Raw genomic sequence first — 26774 nt, 5'->3', positions numbered from 1 at the left:
AATAATAAAAATTGCAAAATAGATCTAGTTTTGGTAATCTGTGAATATAATTTTTACAATTAATCCATTTCTAAAAAAGGTATGTTATCCCTTGCTAAAAAAGACATGTTATTGTTGTCGCTTTTCCGCGATGCTGTATCTATTCGTGTTGCGTGTTATATTCATAGCATCGAGCAGTTGTTGCGAAAGTTAGCTGTCTGACAGTTTGTCCAAAATAAAATTAAATAGAATAATGTTATGTTTTAAACAATATATTATAATACTTTAAACTCGATTAATATTTTTGACAGTTATCAGCTGATTTCTATCAAAAAATATTAATCGCAGATAAGGTATTATAACATATTATATCTATTACTTACAAAATATTATTAATTTAATTATAATAATATGTTGTAAATAATATGTTATAATATACTTATAATATATACTTTATCCGCGATTAATATTTTTTGACAGAAATCAGCTATAACTGTCAAAAATATTAATCAAAGTATTTAAAGTATTAAAACATACTATTTATGATATATTATTATTTTATTTAATTCTGTTTTAAGCAAACTATCAAACTGCTAACCCTCGCGATGACAACCTCTCGATGCTATGAATATAATGCACAACGCAAATCGGCAGCTAATCAACTCAACATCGCGAAAAAGAGGCAACAATACTTGCGATAATCGACTTAATGTGTCTATTTTTAGAAAGGAATTAGAATAACACAAGCGCGTGCAATTCCTCGATTTTATATAAAAAAGAATAATATTTTTATATAAAGTTCGTTTAAACTTGATTAATATTTTTTGACAGATATCAGCTGATAACTATCAAAACTATTAAAATTGAGTTTAAAGAATTATAACATATTATTTTAATTTTTATAACATTCTTATTTTAAAAATTAATGCGTTCATCAGTTAATTTCTGTAAAAAATATTAATAAAACATTAATTTACTAATTAAATTTTAAAATAATAATATGTTATAAAATGTACAATAGTAATATGTTATAAATAATATGTTATACCTTATCTGCGATTAATATTTTTAGACAGATATCAGCTGATAACTGTCAGAAATATTAATCGAGTGTAAGAAATTATATTATTTAAAACATATTATTTTAATTTTTATAACATATTTATATTTTAAAATTTAATTAACAAATTAACACTTTATTAATATTTTTGACAGAAATCAGCTGATTTCTGTTAAAAAATATTAATCGTAGATAATGCATTATAACATATTATTTACAACATATTACTATTTAAAATTTTATAACCTAATATTATTTTAAAATTTAATTAGCAAATTAACCCTTTATTAATATTTTTTGATAGAAATCAGCTGATTAAAACGTTAATTTGTTAATTAAATTTTAAAATAATAATAGGTTATAAAAATTAAAATAATAATATGTTGTAAATAATATGTTATAATTCCTTAAACTCGATTAATATTTCTGACAGTTATCAGCTGATTTCTGTCAAAAAATATTAATCAAGTTTAAACAAACTTTATATAAGAATATCCTTCTTTTTTATATAAAATCGAGGAATGGCGCCAATATGTACTTTTGTGTTGTTCTAGTATATTATAATTAACAGATGACAGGAGTGAATAACTTATTATTCATCAAAATAAAAAAAAATATTTTTTTCATATTTAAGATCATATCTAAAATATAATTCTTATCTAAAAAACATGACATAACTTTATATCTAATACTTTCTTCTAAAATCTCTTGTTTTTTGCGACTTTTCACTAATATTTGACAAATTAGCGATCTAGTTTTTCGTGTCTTCGATTACACCTATCTACATTCCAGATCGATGAGGTTCTCGATCCGGTATTTTTCACCTCAATCGTCGTGAAGAGCACGATCGTGACCACCGCGAGTTAAATTGGCGTTGATTTCTTCGCCGTAATTATAAATAGGATAGGAAAGTGCGGGGAGAGGATCCGATACGTCGCGGACAGTGCCCGAAGCGGCTCCGAGGATGTTTCAGAAATATCGAGGACGTAATTATCCCATAATTGCCGAGCGCGGTCTTGACTCTTGAGCAGCTCTACGTCTCGGCGGTTATTCGAGTGGGGATAGTCAGTGGTTGGCCTTGTACAGTAATTGTACTAATTATTACTGCCCCTTTCCCCCTTCGCCCCCGCCTCATGCAACGCTGGTTTCCTCCCCCCGGCCGCCCAATTACCATTGGCCCGCGCGCGCGAGAGAGAATCCGGACTCGCGGAGATTTCAGAACTTCATTTCTTGGAAAAAAATCTTTGTTAGCGCCCGAGAGATTTGCCCGTCGTAAAATTGACAGTGGGAGGTTTCTTGGAAATTCTAATTAATTTATGGCTGCATAAATTAGAGATAATCAAGGATAATTAGGGACAAAGAATTAGTATAAAGTATGCGAATGTAAGACGCAATATCAGTGCAAATATGCGTTTATAATTTTGCGATAATTAAAAGAGAATTTATAAAAAAACATATGTATATCTGTGAATTTTCACAAAAAACGTAAAATGACTTGTTTGTCGTTTACATTAATTAATGTAAATTTCAGTTTTTTTAAATTTAGGTCTCAACAAATTGTGTGTTTGTAATTCGAAATTATTCTAACAAGTTTTTTTTTAAGTGATTGAAGTATCAATTATGATAAATAAATAATACTTTTTTTACTATTCAAGTTTATAAAAAATCAAACATAAAATAATACATTTTAACTTACTATTTCATAATTTAATTATATGTATCAATAATTGGTGATTTTATCCATCATGATATGTAATAAAACCCGATACACAGAGAGAATTTTCTCTTAGAATTTACCCTGAAAATCATGGTAATCATGGGATGATATGGTATGGAAAGAATTTTATGAAAATTTCTCTGATTAATATTTATCACAATAAAAATAATATGTATTACAATAAAATATAAAATGTTTGATTAATTTTACTATGCAGTTTAGTAAAATTAATCAAACATGTTTTATATTTTATTGTGATAGATATTATTATTTTTATTGTGATAAATATTAATCAATGAAATTTCATAAATATCTTTCCATACCATATTGTCCCACAATTAAATTTTAGGAAAAAATTCTCTCTATGTAGTAATATGTTGTAAATAATGTGTTTATAATGCCTTATCGGCGATTAATATTTCTTGACAGAAATCAGCTGATAACTGTCAAAAATATTAATCAAGTTTAAGGAATTATAACATATTATTATTTTACTTTTTACAGCATATTCTTATTTTAAAAACTAATTAGCAAATTAACTTTTTAATCAGCTGATTTCTGTAAAAAAATATTGGTAAAGTGTTAATTTGTTAATTAAATTTTAAAATAAAAATGTTATAAAAATTAAAATAATGTGTTTTAAATAATATATTATAATTCCTTGAACTCGATTAATAATTTTGACAATTATCAGCTGATTTCTGTCAAAAAATATTAATCGTACAAAAAGGCATTATAACATATTATTTACAACATATTATTATTTTAAATTTTATAACCTAATATTATTTTAAAATTTAATTAGCAAATTAACCCTTTATTAATATTTTTTGACAGAAATCAACTGATTGAAACGTTAATTTGCTAACCAAATTTCAAAATAATATGTTATAAAAATTAAAATAGTAATATGTTGTAAATAATATGTTATAATGCCTTATCTGCGATTAATATTTTTTGACAGAAATCAGCTGATCACTGTGAAAAAATATTAATCGCAGATAAGGCATTATAACATATTATTTACAACATATTAATATTTTAATTTTTATAACATATTTTTATTTTAAAATATAATTAACAAATTAACACTTTACCAATATTTTTTGACAGAAATCAGCTGATTAAAGCATTAATTTGCTAATTAGTTTTTAAAATAAGAATATGTCATAAAAAGTAAAATAATAATATGTTTTAAATAATATGTTATAATTCCTTAAACTCGATTAATATTTTTGACAGTTATCAGCTGATTTCTGTCAAAAAATATTAATCGCAGATAAGGCATTATAAACATATTATTTACAACATATTACTACATAGAGAGAATTTTCTCTTAAAATTTACCCTGAAAATCATGGTAATCGTGGGACAATATGATATGAAAAGAATTTTATGAAAATTTCTCTGATTAATATTATCACAATAAGAATAATAATATCTATCACAATAAAATATAAAACATGTTTGTTTAATTTTACTATGCAGTTTAGTAAAATTAATCAAACACGTTTTATATTTCATTGTGATAGATATTATTATTTTTATTGTGATAAATATTAATCAATGAAATTCTCATAAAATTCTTTCCATATCATATTGTCCCACAATTACCATAATTTTTAGGGTAAATTCTAAGAGAAAATTCTCTCAGTGTAGATAACTTTTTAATAATATGTTTAATAGATTAGTTGCACGCGCAATATTTCTGTTTTTTTTACGTACATACACTCATCTTTTCATATACATATATATATATATATATATATATATATATCTGTTATCATCTATTTTATTTTATAAATAATTCTCATATAATTTTATATGCGTATATTTTCTCTTCAATTACTGTGTCAATTGCTGTGTCAATAGAAAATATAACATTTAAATGACATTAATTTAATGACATTAATTGAAGAGACAATATACGCGTATAAAATTATATGAGAATTCTTTATAAAATATATCTGTTATCATCAATTCTATTTTATAAATAATTCTCATATAATTTTATACGCGTATATTTCCTCTTCAATTAATGTCATAAAATTAATGTCATTAAAATGTTATATTTTCTATATACATATCTATATTCTATTTTATATATAAATTCTATTTTATAAATAACTCTTATATAATTTTATACGCGTAAATTTCTTTTTAATTAAGTGTCATATTTTCTATTGTCACAGCAATGTAATCGAATATAAATGCATATCTAACAAAATTGAGAGTCGAATTAAAGGACCGCGGTGCAATGTGGCGCTTCTCGTAACGCTTACGGTCCTGAGACCATTGATGTGACCCCAAGCGGCGAAAGGTAAACACAGCCCTAGGCCACCGCGTGTCTGTCGTCACAAAACGCAGCGCAAGTGCGAGAGAGACAAGACACACTCATCGAGATAACAATGCTCATGCTTACGTATATTATGCGCATTTCGCGTAAAGCGTACGCTCCCTCTGATAGAATAGGAATAGTGAAATATACGCCTTGCGTCTCGTTAAAATTAACGGCGATACAGAAATGATCTCTTATGCGTCTTCACTCACCCTCCGTTTGTCGTACGCCGCCAGCCACTCGTCCGCCTTCCGTTTGTCGTAGAGCACCCTGGCGAGATTGCCGTGTGGCCGATACGTCCGTACGGAGCGACTCGGAGCTGTCCCATCGTCGACATTGCCGGTGATGCAGCAGGTGGCATCCTGACAGACGTAGGCGCACCTGACGACCTGAGGCTCATCCGCGCCCGCCGCCATGCTTGCCGCGATTTCACGCGTGCACGTCCGACGTGCACGTCGACGAATCACTCACTGCGCGCGCATGATTCATTAGGTTGATTAAGCGGCGATAGCCCCGCGACGCGAATCACCGAATCGACGGATCTTAATCACGACGTCAACGAGGCGCACAAACGTAAAACGGGCGCCTCGTCGTCGCGTAAACACCGCACTTTCTCAACACGTGGCCATCTTGCGACAGTGACGCCGCGAGCGACGCGCACATGAAATAGAGGTTAGATTTGTCGGTAATTGACCGACCGAATTATCGACCTACCGTCCGCACGTTGGCACTGCTACTCGTGACGTCATTGGTTTAAATTCCGGTATAACGACGCATCGTGGGTGATGTTAACAAACTTTTTCACGTGTTCCTCGCCGAATTTTCGTATATATTTCGTTGATTGTTGTCGGCACGTGTGTCTGTACGTCTGCGTCTGCAACGAGGGAATCAGTCTTACGAGAACAATCGTGGAAGACATCGCGATGTAAGCAGAATCGACATCAAGTAAGTCTCATTAGTATTTCTAACCTAATTAGCATGTATCTATAATAATTAATGCTCGTTCAACGAATATACGAGTTCGCAGCTTATGATGCTGCGAATATAATTGATTCCTATATGTATTCAAGCAATAGAAACATGACGATTGCTCTTTGTAAAGTACAAGCATCGAAATTCAATCCGCTCTGAAGTTGTGGCGTTTTCGATTGATCTTTGCGTCATAACGCCAATTTCACTAAGTCCGCGGTTAGATGAGTCGACAGTTATAATTAGCAAGGTGGCAACCTTGTCTATTGGTAGGTCCTTGTCTATTAGTAGGGTGGCCATCCTGCAAATTTTAATCGTCGGTTGATCTACCGGACGTGGCGAATTGGCTGTTAATGAACGTGATGTGCAAATATTAATTTATATCTCATTCCGGATAAAGCGTAAGTCAAACATTAATCACTGAATGCATATGCTAATACGATATTTATAATATGTTGTAGGTCAGTGCGTCGAGTACTCTCTGTGCATCATATTTATCCCACGTTTCTCTTCTTGTCGAAAATCGATCGAAAAATACATAAAATAATCTGCGCTATGGTCGAAATCAACGGAGCATAGAAGGCGCTCCGAAATTATCACAAGCATAGTTTACATATTTCTCGCGTTTTTTATTTGCCAACGGTTTTCCCTTGGAGGAAGTTACCGAGTTGGACATGAAAGTTTTAGGCGGGATAAATATGGCACGGGGAGAGCACTCGGCGCACCGGTCCGATGAATATTTTAGAAGCCATATTGACGCATCGCGATTTGCTCTCTCTCTCTCTCTCTCTTTCCTTCCCCCTCTCTCTCTCTCTCTCTCTCTCTCTCTCTCTCTCTCTCTCTCATGCTTTCATCGGTCCGCTTGTTCGCACGCGCGCGCTGATAATTCATTAATTTATGATAAGCTTGGCCATGCCGCCCACGGGCCACATCCTCTCCCTCTCCCACACGCCATAAATCATTTTCGCGTCTGACATTAATTGCGCGCCACCCCTCGTTACCAGGAGAAATGAGATTTTTTTAATTGGCGAATTTTTCACCGTCGCTGACACCCTGCCACCAACTTCCGAATATTCCCCAGTTTTTCTGGTATTGAAGAGAAAGAGAAAGAAAGGAGAGAAAGAGAGTGATAGAGAGAGAGAGAAGGAGGGAGCAGAAAAAAATGTAGTATGAGATACGCCGTGCATAATGACTTTCTTAAATTTGACAATGATACGCCAAAAAGGTATTTTATATTTTGCGAACCAAAATGTACTTTATAGCGATTTTATTATATCATGCATATTGATTGGATTAATTTATTTAATATAAATTGATCGTATTTTTCTGCGTGTTATTGCCTCGATATAATAACTACTAAATTATAAAGAAACGAATAAAAAGATAAAAACATTAAAATATTAAAAAGATAGAAAAATAGAATAAAAAGATATAATTATTCATATATATAGTACACTGAGAGAATTTTCTCTAGAATTTATCCTGAAAATCATAGTAATCGTAGGACAATATGGTATAGAAAGAATTTTATGAGAATTTCTTTGATTAATATTTATCACAATAAAAATAATATCTATTACAATAAAATATAAAATATGTTTGATTAATTTTACTATGCAGTTTAGTAAAATTAATCAAACATATTTTATATTTTATTGTAATAGATATTGTAATATATATTATTTTTATTGTCATAAATATTAATCAGAGAAATTCTCATAAAATTCTTTCCATACCATATTGTCCCATGATTACCATAATTTTCAGGGTAAATTCTAAGAGAAAATTCTCTCTGTGTACATGTTTTTAAGTAGTGCGATAAATTAATTTTGATAAGTATTGTTTTCAAAAATATAGAATTATAATACATCTACAAATATTATATTTGAGCATGATGTGAGATCGGTTTTAAATTTAGATTAACTTGCATCGTTCCTGTGTGTAACTCGAGAATTTGTTTGGGCTATGCTACATTAACGACTAAACAATATACACATGGCCTTGCAGAAAACATCGTGTGCGACAGCACATTTACAATACATTCCATGTCTCTTTCGGTTCTTCTAATCTTCTCCTCGAATAGGCAAAGGGCCCTCATGAAACATTCGAGAATTCGAATATATTTGATAACAAACACGAGTTATTAATTCCTTTTTTGACAGTCGCTATATATACGCATTTGCATACACATACATTTAATTTTTTATAATCTTTTACAGTTCTTTATACAATAAAACATGTAGATGAAAATTGGTTTCTTCAATCTTTATTTCTGAGGCAACAAAAATATAATCATACATTAGGTTTTACATAAAAAAGAATAATATTTTTATATGAAGTTTATTTCAACTTGATTAATATTTTTTGACAGAAATCTGATTAAACGTTAATTTGCGAATTAAATTTTAAAATAAAAATCTGTTATAAAAATTAAAATAATAATGTTATAAATAATATGTTATAATACTTTAACGCGAATAATGTTTTTTGACAGAAATCAACTGATAACTGTCAAAAAATATTAATCGAGTTAAAAGTACCTACTATAACATTTTATTTAAAACATATTATTTTATAATTTTTATTACATACTATTATTTTAAAATTTAATTAAATTAACATCTTAATCAGCTGATTTCTGTCAAAAAATATTTATAAAGCGTTAATTTGTTAATTATATTTTAAAATAATAATATGTTATAAAAATTAAAATACACTGAGAGAATTTTCTCTTACAATTTACTCTGAAAATCATGGTAATCGTGGGACAATATAGTATGGAAAGAATTTTATGAAAACTTTTCTGATTAATATTTATCACAATAAAAAAAATAATATCTATCACAATAAAATATGAAACATATTTGATTAATATTACTAAACTGCATAGTAAAATTAATCAAACATTTTATATTTTATTGTAATACATATTATTTTTATTGTGATAAATATTAATCAGAGAAATTTTCATAAAATTCTTTCCATACCATATTGTCCCACGATTACCATGATTTTCAGGGTAAATTCTAAGAGAAAATTCTCTTTGTGTAGTAATATGTTGTAAATAATATGTTTATAATGCCTTATCTGCGATTAATATTTTTGGACAGAAATCATCTGATAACTGTCAAAAATATTAATCGAGTTTAAGGAATTATAACATATTATTTAAAACATATTATTATTTTACTTTTTATGATATATTCTTATTTTAAAAACTAATTAGTAAATTAACTTTTTAATTAGCTGATTTCTGTCAAAAAATATTAATAAAGTGTTAATCTGTTAATTATATTTTAAAATAAAAACATGTTATAAAAATTAAAATAATATGTTTGAAATAATATATTATAATTCCTTGAACTCGATTAATATTTTTGACAATTATCAGCTGATTTCTGTCAAAAAATATTAATCGCAGATAAGGCATTATAACATATTATTTACAAAATATTACTATTTTAATTTCTATAACATATTATTATTTTAAAATTAAATTAGCAAATTAACGCTTTATTAATATTTTTTGACAGAACTCAGCTGATTAAAGCGTTAATTTGCTAATTAGTTTTTAAAATAATAATATGTTATAAAAATTAAAATAGTAATATGCTGTAAATAATATGTTATAATGCCTTATCTGCGATTAATATTTTTTGACAGAAATCAGCTGATAACTGTCAAAAATATTAATCGAGTTTAAGGAATTATAACATATTATTTAAAACATATTATTATTTTACTTTTTATGATATATTCTTATTTTAAAAACTAATTAGTAAATTAACTTTTTAATTAGCTGATTTCTGTCAAAAAATATTAATAAAGTGTTAATCTGTTAATTATATTTTAAAATAAAAATATGTTATAAAAATTAAAATAATATGTTTGAAATAATATATTATAATTCCTTGAACTCGATTAATATTTTTGACAATTATCAGCTGATTTCTGTCAAAAAATATTAATCGCAGATAAGGCATTATAACATATTATTTACAAAATATTACTATTTTAATTTCTATAACATATTATTATTTTAAAATAAATTAGCAAATTAACGCTTTATTAATATTTTTTGACAGAACTCAGCTGATTAAAGCGTTAATTTGCTAATTAGTTTTTAAAATAATAATATGTTATAAAAATTAAAATAGTAATATGCTGTAAATAATATGTTATAATGCCTTATCTGCGATTAATATTTTTTGACAGAAATCAGCTGATAACTGTCAAAAATATTAATCGAGTTTAAGGAATTATAACATATTATTTAAAACATATTATTATTTTACTTTTTATGATATATTCTTATTTTAAAAACTAATTAGTAAATTAACTTTTTAATTAGCTGATTTCTGTCAAAAAATATTAATAAAGTGTTAATCTGTTAATTATATTTTAAAATAAAAATATGTTATAAAAATTAAAATAATATGTTTGAAATAATATATTATAATTCCTTGAACTCGATTAATATTTTTGACAATTATCAGCTGATTTCTGTCAAAAAATATTAATCGCAGATAAGGCATTATAACATATTATTTACAAAATATTACTATTTTAATTTCTATAACATATTATTATTTTAAAATTAAATTAGCAAATTAACGCTTTATTAATATTTTTTGACAGAACTCAGCTGATTAAAGCGTTAATTTGCTAATTAGTTTTTAAAATAATAATATGTTATAAAAATTAAAATAGTAATATGCTGTAAGGCAATATGTTATAATGCCTTATCTGCGATTAATATTTTTTGACAGAAATCAGCTGATAACTGTCAAAAATATTAATCGAGTTTAAGAAATTATAATATATTATTTAAAACACATTATTATTTTAATTTTTATAACATATATTATTTTAAAAATTAATTAACAAGTTAAAGCTCAATCAATCAGCTGATTTCTGTAAAAAAATATTAATAAAGCGTTAATTTGCTAATTAAATTTTAAAATAATAATATCTTATATAAATTAAAGTAGTAATATTTTATTTTATTTTATTTGTTACAGGTAGCATTGCTAATAAGCTGCGCGCGAGTTTGCGAGATTCTCGATTGTCGAATGGACGTTGATTCGCGCAATTATAGTTTTCGCATCGTTTTTTCTCGTTGTACAATGTACGCGAAATACGCGTGTGACTCACGCGTCGCGTCGGGAGTGCCGTGTAAAGTGTCGGGCGATCGTAATTATTCGTGTTTTCGCGAGTGTCGCGAGTGCTACCATGGACCAAGAGAGGAGGAGGAGGCCCAGGGAGGCATCGGGCGACATCGAGGCAACTGTGAGGTATGCAACTACATAATAATTAATAATTTATTTGCGTATTATTATTTGACTGAGATATCCATTTTTTTGAGACAAAATTTTTTTATAATTACTTTGTTAAAAATAATTAGCTGAATGAATTATTAATCATTAAAGTATTGAGACGAATGATAATTTTTTTTCAAATATGTTGAATATTTGTTACTCATTGTTTTTATAAGATTAATCGAAAGTATTGAACTGACTTTGAAATAGACGGCGAATTTTATTGAACGCGAATACTGCCTGACGTAGGTACGAGAGTCCTCGCGCGCGTAAAATACAAATCGCATTAGCAAGTCAAAGTACACCACTCTCTCGCGGAGTCCCATTTTGAGACATTCCTACCTACGTCCGGCGTTTCGAAAGGGCCTTAACTCGATAAGTCCCCTCGGTACCTGAAGTGAGCTCATAATCGTGAACGAAGCGCGCAACCGCTTATTACAACCGAGGGCATTGTAAATTTGCAGGGAAGAAGCGGAGAAGTGCAGAAGCGAGAGCGAGGACGAGAGCGGAAAGGAGATGGAGAAGAAGAGTGAGTGAAGGAAGACGACAGGCAAGGTAGGAAAAGAAAGAAGACAGTATAAGAGAATGAGAAAGAGAGAATGAGTGAGAAAGGACAAGAGGGGGAAGGGCAAGTCAGGGAAAAGAATAAGATGAGGGAGGCAAAGAGGAGTCGAAAGGACAAAGCGGCGCAAAACGTGCCCCTCAGGCATCTAAAGTCTTTCTTCAGCGTTGAAAATTTATCGTTCTACAAGCGCCGGCGAACAGAAAAATAGCGAGGGGTGAGAGAATAGGGTGAGGGGTGAAAGGGGGTAGGAGAGGGTAGGAAGACGAAGAGGAAGTGGGTGCCGAGAGGAGATATATACGGACAGGCGCGTTTTGTTCCATTTATCCGGGCAAATCTAGATTTTACACCGAAAGCCAGTGTTTAAGATAATGAGGACATTTCTCTTTCTTTTTCAACAGCGCAGGCATAATTAACGGTACGCGTGTGGAAAACGCTAATTAATCCCCATTGCGAAGATGCAAGCCGTTATTAGAAAAGGCGTGCGTGTTTGTGTGAACGCGTGTGTATACGCTTGATGAGTAATCGTGCCTATAATTATGCAATTGAGACTCGCATCTCTCGTGCATGTGTAAGTACGTAAGACGATGTCGGCGTGATAATCCAAAAGCGGTGAAAAACAGTTTAAATTCCAGGCACATGTTTCGAGAAATAATTTAATTACGCGGGGCTATAACGATAGTAAAGTGACGACGATAATTTGACGTTTAATGCGCAATGGAGCGACGTATATCTCAACCGAAGACGTTTTTCTTAGGAGTGCCTATCGAAAGAGAATCTTTAAATGGGGACGCGACGATGTAGCTTGTACTCATAAGGTGGGCTTTGATGTCCGACTGCGTTAATTCGTGATAACAATCATAGGATCGACGAGAGTATGCTTATACGTCACGCGTTTATCTTGGGACACATGCAGATTAATGAATCTTGCTTTCTCACTCATGATCTTTCTCTCATAATAATACTTAATGAATTTATCAGATTATTATTTATCATTTCGATATTTCTTGACAACTGGGATTAGAGTAAAAGTCTAATTATTATCATAAAATACAATAGCATTTGCAATCTGTCGATTAAAAAAAATTCAGAAAGAAATGTATATTTTGATTTAATATAAAACAAAAGAATAATAAGATTAATAAGATTTAATTAGATACAAATTATATAAAATAAAATTTTACATGGCAGTTTTAAAATGCTAATGTATGAAATATATAAAATAATTTATATACACAAGTATAAAATGATTGCATTAGAGCAATTAAGGATTAATCATTATGTGTGTGCAAATGTACATACTGAATGTACATACTGAAAGTATTATATTGTTCTATCTGATTATATCTATCTGATTATATAATATCTATTTTAAAATGAAATAATCTACACTGAGAGAATTTTCTCTTATTAGAATTTACTCGGAAAATCATAGTAATGGTGGGACAGTATGGTATGGAAAGAATTTTATGAGAATTTCTCTGATTAATATTTATCACAATAAAAATAATAATATCTATCACAATAAAATATAAAATAGTTTGATTAATTTTACTAAACTACATAGTAAAATTAATCAAACATATTTTGTATTTTATTGTGATAGATATTATTATTTTTATTGTGTTAAATATTAATCAGAGAAATTCTCAAAATTCTTTCCATACCGTATTGTCCCACATTTACCACGATTTTCACGGTAAATTCTAAGAAAACATTCTCTGTGTATAATGCATATTTAAATTTCATTCTGATTCTGAGCTGATCTCGAAAATAGATTTTTTTAAACAATATTATATTACATTAGCGTTTTTTATATACTATATATTTCGCGAATGATAAGAAAAATACATTTGAATTTTATTTTGTTCAAAGTACATAAAATATGTTTCAAATAAAAAAAATAACATTAAAATATTCATGAAATTATTAACACGAATGCTTATTGAAAATATGTATATATATAATATATAACTTAAATTATGTATTATATATATTTTCACAAAATAATATTACATTAGCGTTTATGATATACTAATTATATATTTCGCGAATGATAAGAAAGATAAACTCGAGTTTTATTTTGCTCAAAGTACATAAAATATAATCTTTCAATTAAAAAACAATAATATTAAAATATTCATGAGATTATTAATACAAATGCTTATTAAAAATATATATAATACATAATTTAAATTATATTTAATAAGCATTTGTATTAATAATCTCATGAATATTTTAATGTTATTGTTTTTTATTTGAAAGATTATATTTTATGTACTTTGAGCAAAATAAAATTTAAATGTATTTTTCTTATCATTCGCGAAATATATAGTATATGAAAAACGCTAATGTAATATAATATTGTTTAAAAAAATCTATTTTCGAGATTAGCTCAGAATCAGAAAGAAATTTAAATATGCATTATACACAGAGAATGTCCTCTTAGAATTTACCGTGAAAATCGTGGTAATTGTGGGACAATATGGTATGGAAAGAATTTTGAGAATTTCTCAGATTAATATTTATCACAATAAAAAAAATAATATCTATCACGAGAAAATATAAAATATGTTTGATTAATTTTACTATGCAGTTTAGTAAAATTAATCAAACATATTTTATATTTTATTGTGATAGATATTATTATTTTTTTTGTGATAAATATTAATCAGAGAAATTCTCATAAAATTCTGTCCATACTATATTGTCTCACGATTACCATGATTTTCAGGGTAAATTCTAAGAGAAAATTCTCTCTGTGTATGTGAAACTTGATAAGTTTACCCTATTACTTGAAATCATCTTATTTGATGAAAATTTTTAATTAATTTTTATCTACGATTTTTAAATCGTTATAAACATAATTTTTCTCGATTGGCGCCTTTCGCCATTCTCAGTTCATATTTTCTTGACGCGATATTATCTGTTAGAATCAATTAAACATATTCGCGCAATTACTTCGGATCGGTAAATGTTTCTTCGGGAGATGCACAGCCTCTTTGTTTCTTTCCCTTCGTGAGTTGCATCTCACGTCCTACGTCCGAGTTCGAGTCCGCGGCTGATTACAGGGGAAAAGGCACCGAAAAGAGATCCACGCACCGATCCCCGCTGTTTCTCTCGCCGTGCGGCTCGTTCTTCTTATATCCCTCGTAATAATAATTACCAAGGCGCGCGTGCACGCGACGAAGAGAGTCGGTGCGGTTGTGTGCGAGAGGCGCCTAAACGACTCGGCGGCGGAGACGCATGTGGAGTTCACGCGTGCGGAGTGATGTATGCCCCCGTGTGTGCGGCGGGATGCGTAAGACAGGTAGCCTATACGTCTTACATGCCCGGAGGCATCCCAAAGTCGAGTCCCTCGGCTTGTGCCGTCGTCGCACACGTATATGCACGAGTGTGTGTATGTGGCACGCACATACACACACACGTGAGCCACGATACGACGACGACACGAATGTATTAAGCGACTGTGTCCAAAGTCGGACACGCTCTATGTTCCTTCGACTTTGTATTACATGCCTCCCCGCTACGAGTCGAATCTTTCGTTCTTGGAGAACGCGCGTTAATTACGCCGCGGGATGCGCGATGGTGTAAAGTCACGGGGGACGTTAACGAGTCCGCCACACGTAGTTAAATCGGACCGCTTGTTCGCGCGATGGGACACATATATGCCGCGATATATTTACGAGGGATGTTGTAACTCGTATGTGGATTTCTTAATGTTAATTTATCGTTGCTCGTTTCGTTGCATCAACCATTATCATTAATAACTAGCGATCAAACTTACGACTTACGTTTATCAGTTCTGGAAATAGGGAAAATAATATAGCACGCACATTTTTTTGTTCTATCATTATAATTAATGATTAGGATTTGCTTATATATTTCAAATGGAACCATCAATGGCTTTCAAAGTTGACAAATTTTCATCACCAGAATACTGGACGAATGAATGTCGATGTTAGAGGTGTGAAAGGGCAGTATACGTTTAAATGAATATTCCGCTTATCCTCTTCCTACGGACACATTCCACGTGTGCATAAAAACTTGAATATGTGGTGAATAAATTACCATAATAACTGGCCATACAGAGTTAAGACTAGTCATTGAACGGCGCCATGGCGCATTAAACTTATACAGTCATTAACGCCGTCGTTACTTCGGGAGGGAATTAAATCAACGATAGCTTCCGCATACCGTATTCGCTAAATTAAAAAGAGAATATTTATAATTGTTTTTCCTTCAAGTAATTAAAATATATTAAATATAATAAAACCGCGGAAATGAAATGCCACATACACGTGCCGCCTTATTTCAAGTTAATACGAGTGTATAGAGGACTCAGGATCTAGTCAGGAGCATAAAACGCGACGGGAAAGAATAAATAAGAAGCCGGGTGCTCTTTGCCTCCAGCGGCCGACCGCGAGATGATCCCGCGAGGTCTCTACGAACGACAATCTCAATACTCATTACTAATTTTCCGAGTATGTACATACATATATTTGCGGCGCATACGGTAGTAACAGAAAAGAACGGCGAGGAATCGGCGACGCGCGCATAAGGCGATGGCGCAAGAACTCGTACGTCTTCGGCGAAGCGCAGAAATCAGGGTCGTTAACACCGGACCGCGCGCGGCGGGTGCGCCGCGCCGCGCCGCGCCGACGCGGATCGGCCGGGGGTCGGTACCTTCCTTTTTGGATTATATATATACATACATACGTATATACACAGGGCGTGCATACGCGAACGGACGGATATACACATTGATTGCATTTTTGCGTCCGCGCGCGCGGGTAATAATGCTAATTTGGTAAGTAGAAATGGGCATCAGCGGGCGGTCGGGCGGACTGTGGAACATACGGTAGCATGGGTAGCGCTAATGCCTCGTTTTTGTCCTCCTCCTTCCTCGCTTTTGCCCTTCTCTCTGCCTCCTTCTCCTTCTTCACCTTCTCCATCTGCTCCCCCTTGGTCCGCCACCGCCACCATCACCACCACCGCCTCTTCCTCGTCCTGGAGAGACTTCTCTTTCCACCACCATCAGCACTACCACCTTTTCCTCCTTCTGCTGCTGCTACTGCAGCACCACCGTCTCTCGTCTCCTCTTCGTCGAATGCGAGGCTACGGCGGCAGGCGACATAATGACGGCCAGACCTCAAACCTCAAACTCCTAACTGAATCATGAGTCCTCTCCGCTCGTCCGCGTCCGGGACTAACTTCCACAGGCGCGGCTTCTCGATTTACCGCGTTGCGGCTCCCTCCTGGGTAAGAGAGGAGAGCCGCGCTCTACGTGCCGAGGTCGTTTTGTCCTTTTCGTTTCGGCGACTCTCTCTCAGGGCCGACTTTTGTGTCGTATTGAATCGCAAACGACCGGACGGAACGGGGGGTGCTGCCGCGAGGAGAACAAGGACGTGTGCGGATTGCATTTTTTTACAACTCACGCGTCGTGATTGCGAAACAGTCGCACTGAAGCTTTTAGCTCCTGCAAATTGCCACTCGAGATGTTAGATGCAATCATACTATAAGGCACACGTTTAAAAAAAAAATGAGAGCGTATTAATGTAAAATTCTATTATTTAATTGTACATTTTATAGTGTATTTCCTTGTATAAAGAGAAAGAAAAAACTGAAATGTGAAAATATAATTAATCTTATATTCCTATTTTTTGTTTAATTCAAATTTTCGTAAGTAATTAATATCGAATTTTTATATAGATGTTTTGTTAGTAATTTTTATATTTCAATTTAATTTTCCTTATACATTGTATTATTATACAATGTTAACTTTAAGCCCCTTATTATTGTGGTTACATATCAGAATGGCTCGACATATAACGTACCTTTGGTTGAGACGTAGCACTGAAAACTTTTCGGAAACCTTTATAATGGGTTCAATAAAAAGCGCCCCTATGGGACGCATGTGCTACAATGATCTTTCTTTCAAACCGCAAGTCCGGTCGATCCCTCGTTTGATTCCTGCGACAGGTAATCAATAACCAAGCGAATGGCGTGCAGGAAATTCTCGATTTGATTGGAGGCGTCTGATACAACGTCAAATTGACATGAAATCTAATTTGTTTATCATTTTAGTGTGATTCGTAAATATTGTTATCTACTAACAACATGTTATTAGTCCTTCGTCTACTATTCACACAGATTAGATCCGTTAAATTGTTGATAATATCAGATCGATCAATCTTCGTGGCATTCAAAATTATAAATAAAACTAATATATTAAGATATAAAGAACGCGCGCGCACAAGATTGAATGTATTTAATTTAAAGCTTTAAACAAATATTTCGGTTTAATTAAATTTACGGGCTATACTTTTTTTAGATCAGAATTCAAAAAATATATTAAAATTCCTGTCTCGTTGCTGTTAAACTATTGTCTCAAAATATTTATGTCATTTAACTAGATATAGCTGTGATTGTCATAGACACATATTCTATGAACGTCCTACGTTCGATTAATGGTAAAAGATAAAATAGGCCTCAAAACGAAGAGTTTTTTTCTTCCTATGCTTGTCACGTACGGCCCCCTTTCTCACGAAAGTATTGAGGCCGATGAGGCCACAGAAGAAAGCCGCCTCTTACTCAGTAACTGTTACTTCTTAGGGGTTTTAAAAGGGGTTGAAAGGGCATTATACCGACGAATAGGGGAAGATCGAGGTTGACATTTTACCGAAGTCACTAGCACGAAGTCGTTGTTGCTGCGACGAAGAGGTTTTACGCTTTTAATGTTTCAGAGCATGCTACGAGTATGCCATTAGGCATCCTGTAAAATGAAAGAAAATTGCATTATTACTTTGCGAGCAATGTTTTTAAAAGTACAGAGCTGAACGAAACATTATTACCATTTATATAGACATATTATGTATTTGAATTATTTATTTTATAGATTTGTAGTCACATACATAGTATTTATATATATACGTAGTCCCATACATACGCGTGTAAATTAGAGCATTTTCTTTAAATTGTATTATGTAAAAAAAGTTTAAAATGCGACAAGACAATTCATATTACAACTGAAAATACTATATAGCTGCAAATAATGAAGTAAATAAATAACTTGAAAAGATTACACACATATATGTTAAATGCTAATTATGCATAATAAATTTATGAAATTTATGTTTTTTTTGTCGCTGCTGTGTGCATATTAAAATTGAGGATAATATTTATTAATATTTACGAAAATCTTAAGAAAATTTGATATAATTAAGGGGAGATAAGTAGTATATTTAAAACATGTATTGGAAACATATTGATATTATTTAATTCGTCGTTATCACTCAATTATGAAGAAAAGCTTTCGACGAAAAGATCGAAAAAATTATCAATTTACTTTCTTTCAAATCATTTAAATTAATTAGCTTATAAATTACAATCGACTTCTTTCCAATATTTATAATTAATTCGTAATTATTATAATTTGAAGGGGAGCCTGTAGTGACTCGAAAATAAATTGATAAACAGCGATTACTTTTGACATAGACATTTGTTGTTATACTTGATGTTTTCCCTCGTTCATGGCGACTTAGCGGAAACCAAAGTCGAGCAAGAAAGCAAGCAATGAGTTATGTAGCGTTCTTAATGCGTTCAATCGACGGATCGACTTTTTCTCGCCGATCTGTCGTCAGCTGGCTGGCATTTCGCGCCCCTTATGCCAAGCCTGAAGGAGACGAGCAAGTCTTCTGCGCGGACCATGACAAAGCGCATATCTTACTAGATATAACGTGAATGAGAAAATACGAGACTAGAAATACTTGAGCTAGTCACTAGAAGAACGCGGGAAGAACGATGATTCATTTAAAAGGATGTACAATTATATTATACACCAGGAGAGGATATAGAGTCTTTTAATTATTTTGATTACATATACTGATTAGTACTATGTTTAAAAAAATTAAATGTTTAAAAAATCAAATGTTTTCATTTAAAAGATGTGTGTCTTATATAGTATACACACTCTTACATTAAATTTCATAAATTTTTTATGCATGATTAGTAATTAGTAATTAGATTTTATTGTAAAATAAAAAATACATTATTTAATACATTTAAAACCGGGAAAATTATTATTAACTCATATTTAGGAATTTTCGTGGTTGGAATTTTGGTTATTTTTTAACGCAGATTGTTTTCAAATTCTTTTCTTGCTTTAGCTATTTGAAATTTATTTCGGGGCATATAATTACAAGAAAGCTGTAATTTTTAAAATTTTTTGTTGATGTACAAAGCAAAATAATTTTCCACGAGTCGTAATAATGAAAGGGCATAGCTAATAACGTGAAAACTCAAATGAAAACAGTAGGATAAATTCAGTTTAAAATTGTAACGACAGACTCGGCGTGAACTAGTCGAGGAGCAGTGCGAGAGAAGCGCGAAGAGAAAACCGAACGGAGATCTTTGGTCATGGGGAACGGGAAAGGAGGAAGGGAGGGAAAAATATAATGGTAGTCAGCAAGGTGGGGTGGTATACCATCGATGGATATCGAGTAGGCGAGTTGGTACGTGAGATAATAAGGCGTGCTCGGGCATGCCGATGGAAACCGCACGCGGCATTATTCAAATTGAATCCGGTAAGAATTATTATTGGCGGGCAACTCGGCCCGAGCCGGCTCATTCCGCGGGATCGCATTTGCGAATACGAGGAGGAAAAGAGAAGTCGGATGGAGAGAGGGTCGGAGAGGGAAAAAGAGAGAGAAAGAGAGAGAGAGCAAATCAAGGAGAAGAGGACCAAGGGTGATAGGAGGGAGAAAGGGGACGATGGGGACGGGGGAGACGGTAGGAGAAGAAACGACCTGGAGAGAAGGAGGTGAGATGATGGTGGAGGTGGCTTTCGAGTGGAGGGAACGACCTCGTCATCACGACCTCGGCGAATGATCCGCTGCAGTATCGCCCGATGACCCTGGTGTCATTACGCCTCACTCTCTGGACGTCATTACGCTAATGTCCATCTCCTTTTCTCTCCCCCTCTTTTGCCCTTCCTCTTCTACGTCGCATTGCGTTGCGTCGTCTCGATCCATCGTTCGATGCTTCTTCTTCTTCTTCTCTTGCTTTTTCTTCTTCTTCTTCTCATTCTTCTGGTCACCACACCTTCATTACGAAGTATACTTGACACGGTTCGCTCTCTGATGCGTTTGGAGTAGCTCCACTATGCGCTTCCAGTCTTCTAGGGGAAGCTAAGGAGGATTCGTTCTGATTGGTACTTAACCTTCGTGATGCGATCTCCTTTTTTATGGTGGTTGCCTGATGGCGAGTGTTTTTACTGTTATCTGCATTCTGCACGGTGAAATTTTCATTCGGGAAATCTTTGTGATTGATAGCGTGTTATGAACATGCTGCGAGGATATGGAGCTTAAGAAATTTAAATGTGAGCTGCGATTGTGTGTGCATTCGTAGCTATTATAATTGAATGATATACAATAGATTACAAATGCTATTACCATCTAAAATTTAATTATATTATTAATATTGAAACAAATTTTTATTTCAGTATACTTAGTATTATTTATAGAACAATAGAATATATGTAGCTTCTTCAATGTATGTGACTTATGTGTAAATATGTATAGATATTTTTGTAAAACAGAATTCGCTCTTTTCCGACTTTAAATCCGTCTTCTCCATGCATTTATTTCAAAACTGATATTTTAGCTAAATTTTTTTTGTATCCATGCGTCCGAATTATTTCGTTAAATTGGTCTCATCACTGGTTTAATTGCTTATGCATATTGCTTTTCACATAGTTTCGAAAACTATTTCTTTTTTATGAATGAGAATGACGATTAATTAATTAAAGGAAGCATAGAGGATGCAGTACATAAATTAATAAACTTGCAATAATCGAGTTGATTAATGGCACGCGATTTTTTTCTTACTGAAATGCCCGGTAAGGAAAACGCAGGGGAGGACGCGATGAAATTTTTAACGGCGGCATCGTGGTTGCACTAGGGGGGTTCGACAAGCGCGTTGCACGCACACAAACGTGCATTTGTTCCGCCCTGAGAGCGTCCGCGGGGGTTGTTTGAGAAACGGCAGGTGTCTTTCACCGGCTTGAAGGCAGGTGGACCTCTGCCGGAAACCGCGTAAGAGGACCACGTGGACAGAACGTGTTTTTTGATGTAGCGCGAACAACAATGCTCGTGACAACGATGCTCACGATTGTCTTGCTGCTTTGGCATTGATGAATTATTGCATCGACTATAATTGCATGTTAATTAAAGGGGGCAAATTGCGCGACTAACTACTATTACAGTTTTCGCTGAGATGTCTTGCTAATTCTCGTAGAAGATAATCCTTTGTAGAACCAAAATAATATTCTCAAAATGAAAATATTTGTATCTTTTTATGTCATTAATAATCTTTTACAATAGACAAATCGAAGTATTCTAGTTTTAGGAAAGGCGAGAAAAGTTTAATTATTTATTACACATGCACGTAAATCAGAGAGAGAATGTGTTATTTGAATAATTAAAAAAAGATCTTAAAATTGAAGGTACTAGGACGAAAAATAATATTCTTATTTAATAGAGAAATTAATAAATTTGCTTTCCTGGGGAGCGCGTTCGTACAAGATGTAAAAGCATTTGGCACTTCAAAGATTCCCACGAGCTTATGCTCTCTTCGTGAACTTCGTGGTTAAGTACGAATACACACGCGTTCCAGCATCTCGTGAATTGGCGACGACGATGCTGATTTTCGAAACGAGACGAAATATTAACGAGACGCGCGACCGCCGGTCTAATCCGCGCGAGAAAGGCCCCGTCATCGTGTATCATCGCCACGTCGTTCCTTTCGATCTTTCGTTTCTTTTTTTTTTTTTTTTTTTCTTTTATTCTCTCGCGCGGATTTCGCTTCGCAGGCATTCCGGCCGCGGTCCGTTCGGGACCGCAGACCACATCGAGCAGCCGGGCGCGCTCGCGCACCGGTAATAACCCTTCGCGAGGGTGAATATGGTTACCGGGGGCCTGGGTTAAAGCCCCGGGTAAGTCCCATCGTTCGCCGTCGCCGCCGTGCCGTGTTTTTACGGTTCATAATTCAGCCGAGTGTATTTCAAACGCCTGCCAATGCCAGGACCGTAACGCCGATGTTGTACGCTGTTTCGCGCCGTTCGAATACGGGGCCCGCCCCGGCGCGGCCGGGGTCCAAGCGCGCGGTCGGCGGCGAGCAACCCCGGCATTACGAGGCGTCACTTCGAAGCGCGGAGAGATTTAAGGTCGTCATATGCGACGCGAAAACTCGTCACCCACGATTGCCCGGTTATTTATGCACTCTCCATCGGCCGGATGGATAGGGCCCCGTTCTGCTAGAGTGCCTTAAACGCGCACGCGGACGCGACGGACAATATGTGCGGTTAGATGGCTGTAACTACGACGGTGTTTTACGATCGTCTTAAAAATACCGTCGGGGATATATTTTCGAAGGACAATATGTTGCTCCTCTCGCGATGCGTACCGTCGGACGCAACTTGGAGTCTGCGATGGGAATGCGCTCGTTACTTTACAAGCTCCTCGAAAATGCATGGAATCGTAACAGAGCTACCCGTTTAATTTCGTATCGAAGTGATTAAATTAGTTTTATTTACTGAAGTAACTAACATTACTGAATTATTTCTTAATATCCTTAATGTTGGATTAAAATATATTCCTTGATATGATCTTCTATACAGTATATATACGTACATTACGAATATTTTATTAGGCACAGTTGTCTCTCCTTTCTATTTCTCATTAAATTGTGGTTTTTAATTATTGATTCAAACATAATCGATTTTATTGTTTTTTTCTTTTTTGAAGAGCATGATAGTTTCTTTTGCAATATGAAAAATTTGGAGTTTGCAAATTAATTTTTTAAATAAAATATCTGGTAAAACCATTTATAAAACATGCTATAAATTTCAATGTTTCATATAATGATTTTTTACCAAGTTATATGCGATACTGAAACGCCAAGTCTAGTGAAAAAAAGTATGTCATTTGTCAACGTTAATACGAGTTCTTTCAATTCTTTAAGATTATCGTTTCATAACTGCTTGTTCTTCATCTCCTTTTGGCATGTTCAAGAATTTTATTTCATAAATTTTTCGCAGACTTTCAAATGCTCATTCACATTGCAACAGGATGTCATATTTTCTAACGCGTTGCTTCCCTTTTCTACCCCTTAACGTGGATAAATTCGCAATGCTGGCTCGTGAGGGTTGAGGAGAAAGGTTTCTCGTGTCTCAAGGAGAATATACTTCGAACGGTAACTATTGAAATGATCGGCAAGTTCTCTTCTTTCCCCCGTCCTCTTTGTCTACACATCTCTTTTTATCTCTTTGTTTCTTTCTTTCTCGTTTTCACCTCTCGTCACGAATTGTTCCGCCATGGTGTTGCACTCATAAACGTATTGCGATGTATATATTCGCGCACAAAATTTTATATTTGTCCGCGATAGGTGCTTTGACAGCATGTCCTAAATCGTGTGTAAATTCTTTTCGAGATTAAACCTTACATATCTATATAAACCAAATTTGTATATTTTTATCTATTTCGATATATCATTTTCCCATGCTTTATAGTTTATCACAAACGACAAAAGACATCATTCAATTATTTTCTTTTAATTGCCATTACGAACTTTTAAGTCTAGCTAAACTTAAATATATAAGTGGAGTATTAAAAAAAAAAAAAATGAAAATATTGGATAATATTAAAGTATTTTGAATTATTCATTTGTATATTGCGGTCTTTTTATAAATTTAACCATTTTATGGAAAGCTTAGGCTTTTTTAATGAAATATTTGTATCTAATTTGACACTTTATAAAAGGATTAGGTCTTTATGAAATAACTGAATTTATAAATAATCTGTAGCATATACATAATGCACACATTTAAAGAGAGAATTAGATTTAAACGTTCGTAGTATCCCTATGCTGTTGAAAAATTTCCGAATGCAACAGCGAGGCAGCAGATACACACATGCGTTGTATGCTAGTTCGCGGTGCAGGTTGAACGCTCCCTGTGCACAATGCACGTGCTGTACAGGCACGGTGGATGATGCCTCCGAGGTGTTACGGCATAACTCCGTGATTATCCGCTGCGCGCGGCCGCGTCCTGGGGAAAATGATATTCAGATGAGAAGGAAATCAATTCCACGATGGAATCGGCGAGGCTTCGATTAGAGGAGCGGGAGGGATGGATTGTGAGAAGGGTAAAGGAGGGATACGGGAGGACGCGCGCGCGCGTGGAAAGTGGATTAAATTCCGCCGGATGTTTCTTTTTGGACGCGACGCGGGGAATCGATATGGCTCGAGCCTTTGAAACGGCTCTTTCGCGGCACGTTTATTTATTTCAGTAGCTCTTCAGGATGCTCTCCAGAACGCTGGCAGGTCGCGATCGCGTCGCAAAATGGTATGTAAAATAAAACTGCTGTACCCTCTCTCTTCCTTCCACCCCTCGATGTCGATATCTGCAGCCGTGCCTATTGAATTTATGTAATATTACCGCATGGCATGCTGTAATGGAGCCCGTGCCTCGTATATCCCAATACATTTCTGCGTGAGTCATTTTATGCCTCCGTTTTAATCGAAAATGCAATATCAGTAACTCTATTACGTAGTGAAACTCGCTGGCGAATCTTCTTTATCCGTAATAGCGAAAAAAAAACGGACTCCTATAACGCTCTACCCAAAGCCATTTTTATTTTCGCGTTGAGAACGAAATGATAAAGTGATTTGTTAAAATCAACTTTGATATCTCCATCCAACGGGGCAAAAGAAAATAGGAAATAAAAAATCTCTGTTATATTTTTTTTCTACACTTTTTCTACAGAAGAATTAGCACATTTTATGTCCGCAGATTATTAAAAGCTTCAACCTCGATCTGCAATTTTTTGTTGTCTTAGTAATTACACAACATAGATGGGAATAATGACTGGTATCATGTTTATTGCTAAATTAAAGACTATATAATTCTAAGTTTTATTGACACAATATTATATATATTTGATCATAGATTTGATATAAACATAGGCTTGTAATTAGATGGCCTCATTTAGAGCTAAATACGTGGCGAAAATAAGTTCTATTAAGAGCACAACCGAAATTATTTGAAACTCATTTTGGAGTATTAATGTGTCTTTGTATCCGTATCGTTTGTTCTCCTCGCTCGTTATTTTTATATTCTCATTTTTTTACTCTCATTCCTGGTGTAGTTTTTGATTTTTTTCTTCCATCCGATCTTCTTTGTGGTACATTTAATTGGCGATAAAACCTCACGGTCTCGTAAAAAAATCTCGCCTACCCCCACATTGTATTAATTAGAGTCCTTATAATGCCTTAAATAAGGCGCAGCTTATTGTTAGTTATGGGTTGGTCGAGCAAAGTTGCTCTTCGTGTTATCTCGCTAGTTACCTCCCTCCTTTTTCTCCTTCTACCGACACTACTCTTTCCTCCTTCGTTCTGCTCTCCCTTCTACTGTCCAGTCGTTCAGTCGAGAGATCCTTGAACGACCAATTATCAGCCATAATATCATCGGGGCCCGCTGGGCCCGGATTAATCGTATCCGGTTTTCTACCTTGCGGAAAAGGTGCCGTAAAGGACGATAGAAAGATAGACTTTTCTGGTGAACAAGAAATTCCTGAAAGCTGCGGTAAAATGTCAAAGTACGCGTTGCGTTGTCCTAGAACATTCATTGATTTTTTTTTAATGCTGCACGGTGTAATCATCTTAACGTTTATCCTGTCGATTGTATAAGCAAAGTTCTTATTTGAGAGCTAAGATACAAAGAAACGATGATTCTTTGTTGTATTGTCGATGGAGCTCATTTAATGGGGATATTT

The 26774-nt window shown here is 33.7% G+C and overlaps 2 protein-coding genes across 3 annotated transcripts in view; one reads left to right on the top strand and one right to left on the bottom strand.

Annotated features, from left to right (window-relative positions):
* Nucleotides 1-5747, bottom strand: part of LOC145933310 (protein-L-histidine N-pros-methyltransferase) — a 39491-nt gene extending 33744 nt beyond the window's left edge. Inside the window, exon 1 of the mRNA XM_083032896.1 lies at nucleotides 5307-5747. Coding sequence (XP_082889022.1) covers nucleotides 5307-5510 — 204 coding nt within the window. The 5' untranslated portion in view covers nucleotides 5511-5747. The remainder of the gene's footprint in view (nucleotides 1-5306) is intronic.
* A 121-nt stretch (nucleotides 5748-5868) lies between these two features.
* The window catches only part of LOC145934056 (uncharacterized), a 137428-nt gene continuing 116522 nt past the window's right edge, over nucleotides 5869-26774 (top strand). For both annotated transcript variants that reach the window (XR_014424982.1, XM_083034267.1), the window contains exons 1-3: nucleotides 5869-6039; nucleotides 11085-11357; nucleotides 11846-11936. The gene's annotated coding sequence lies outside the window, so the exon portion shown is untranslated. The remainder of the gene's footprint in view (nucleotides 6040-11084; nucleotides 11358-11845; nucleotides 11937-26774) is intronic.

Source organism: Prenolepis imparis, unplaced genomic scaffold (genome assembly GCF_030444845.1).
Source record: "Prenolepis imparis isolate NDT839.2.m4 unplaced genomic scaffold, iyPreImpa1.0 SCAF_3, whole genome shotgun sequence".
NCBI classification, from domain to species: Eukaryota; Metazoa; Arthropoda; class Insecta; order Hymenoptera; family Formicidae; genus Prenolepis; species Prenolepis imparis.
This window is presented reverse-complemented; position numbering and strand designations above follow the sequence as displayed.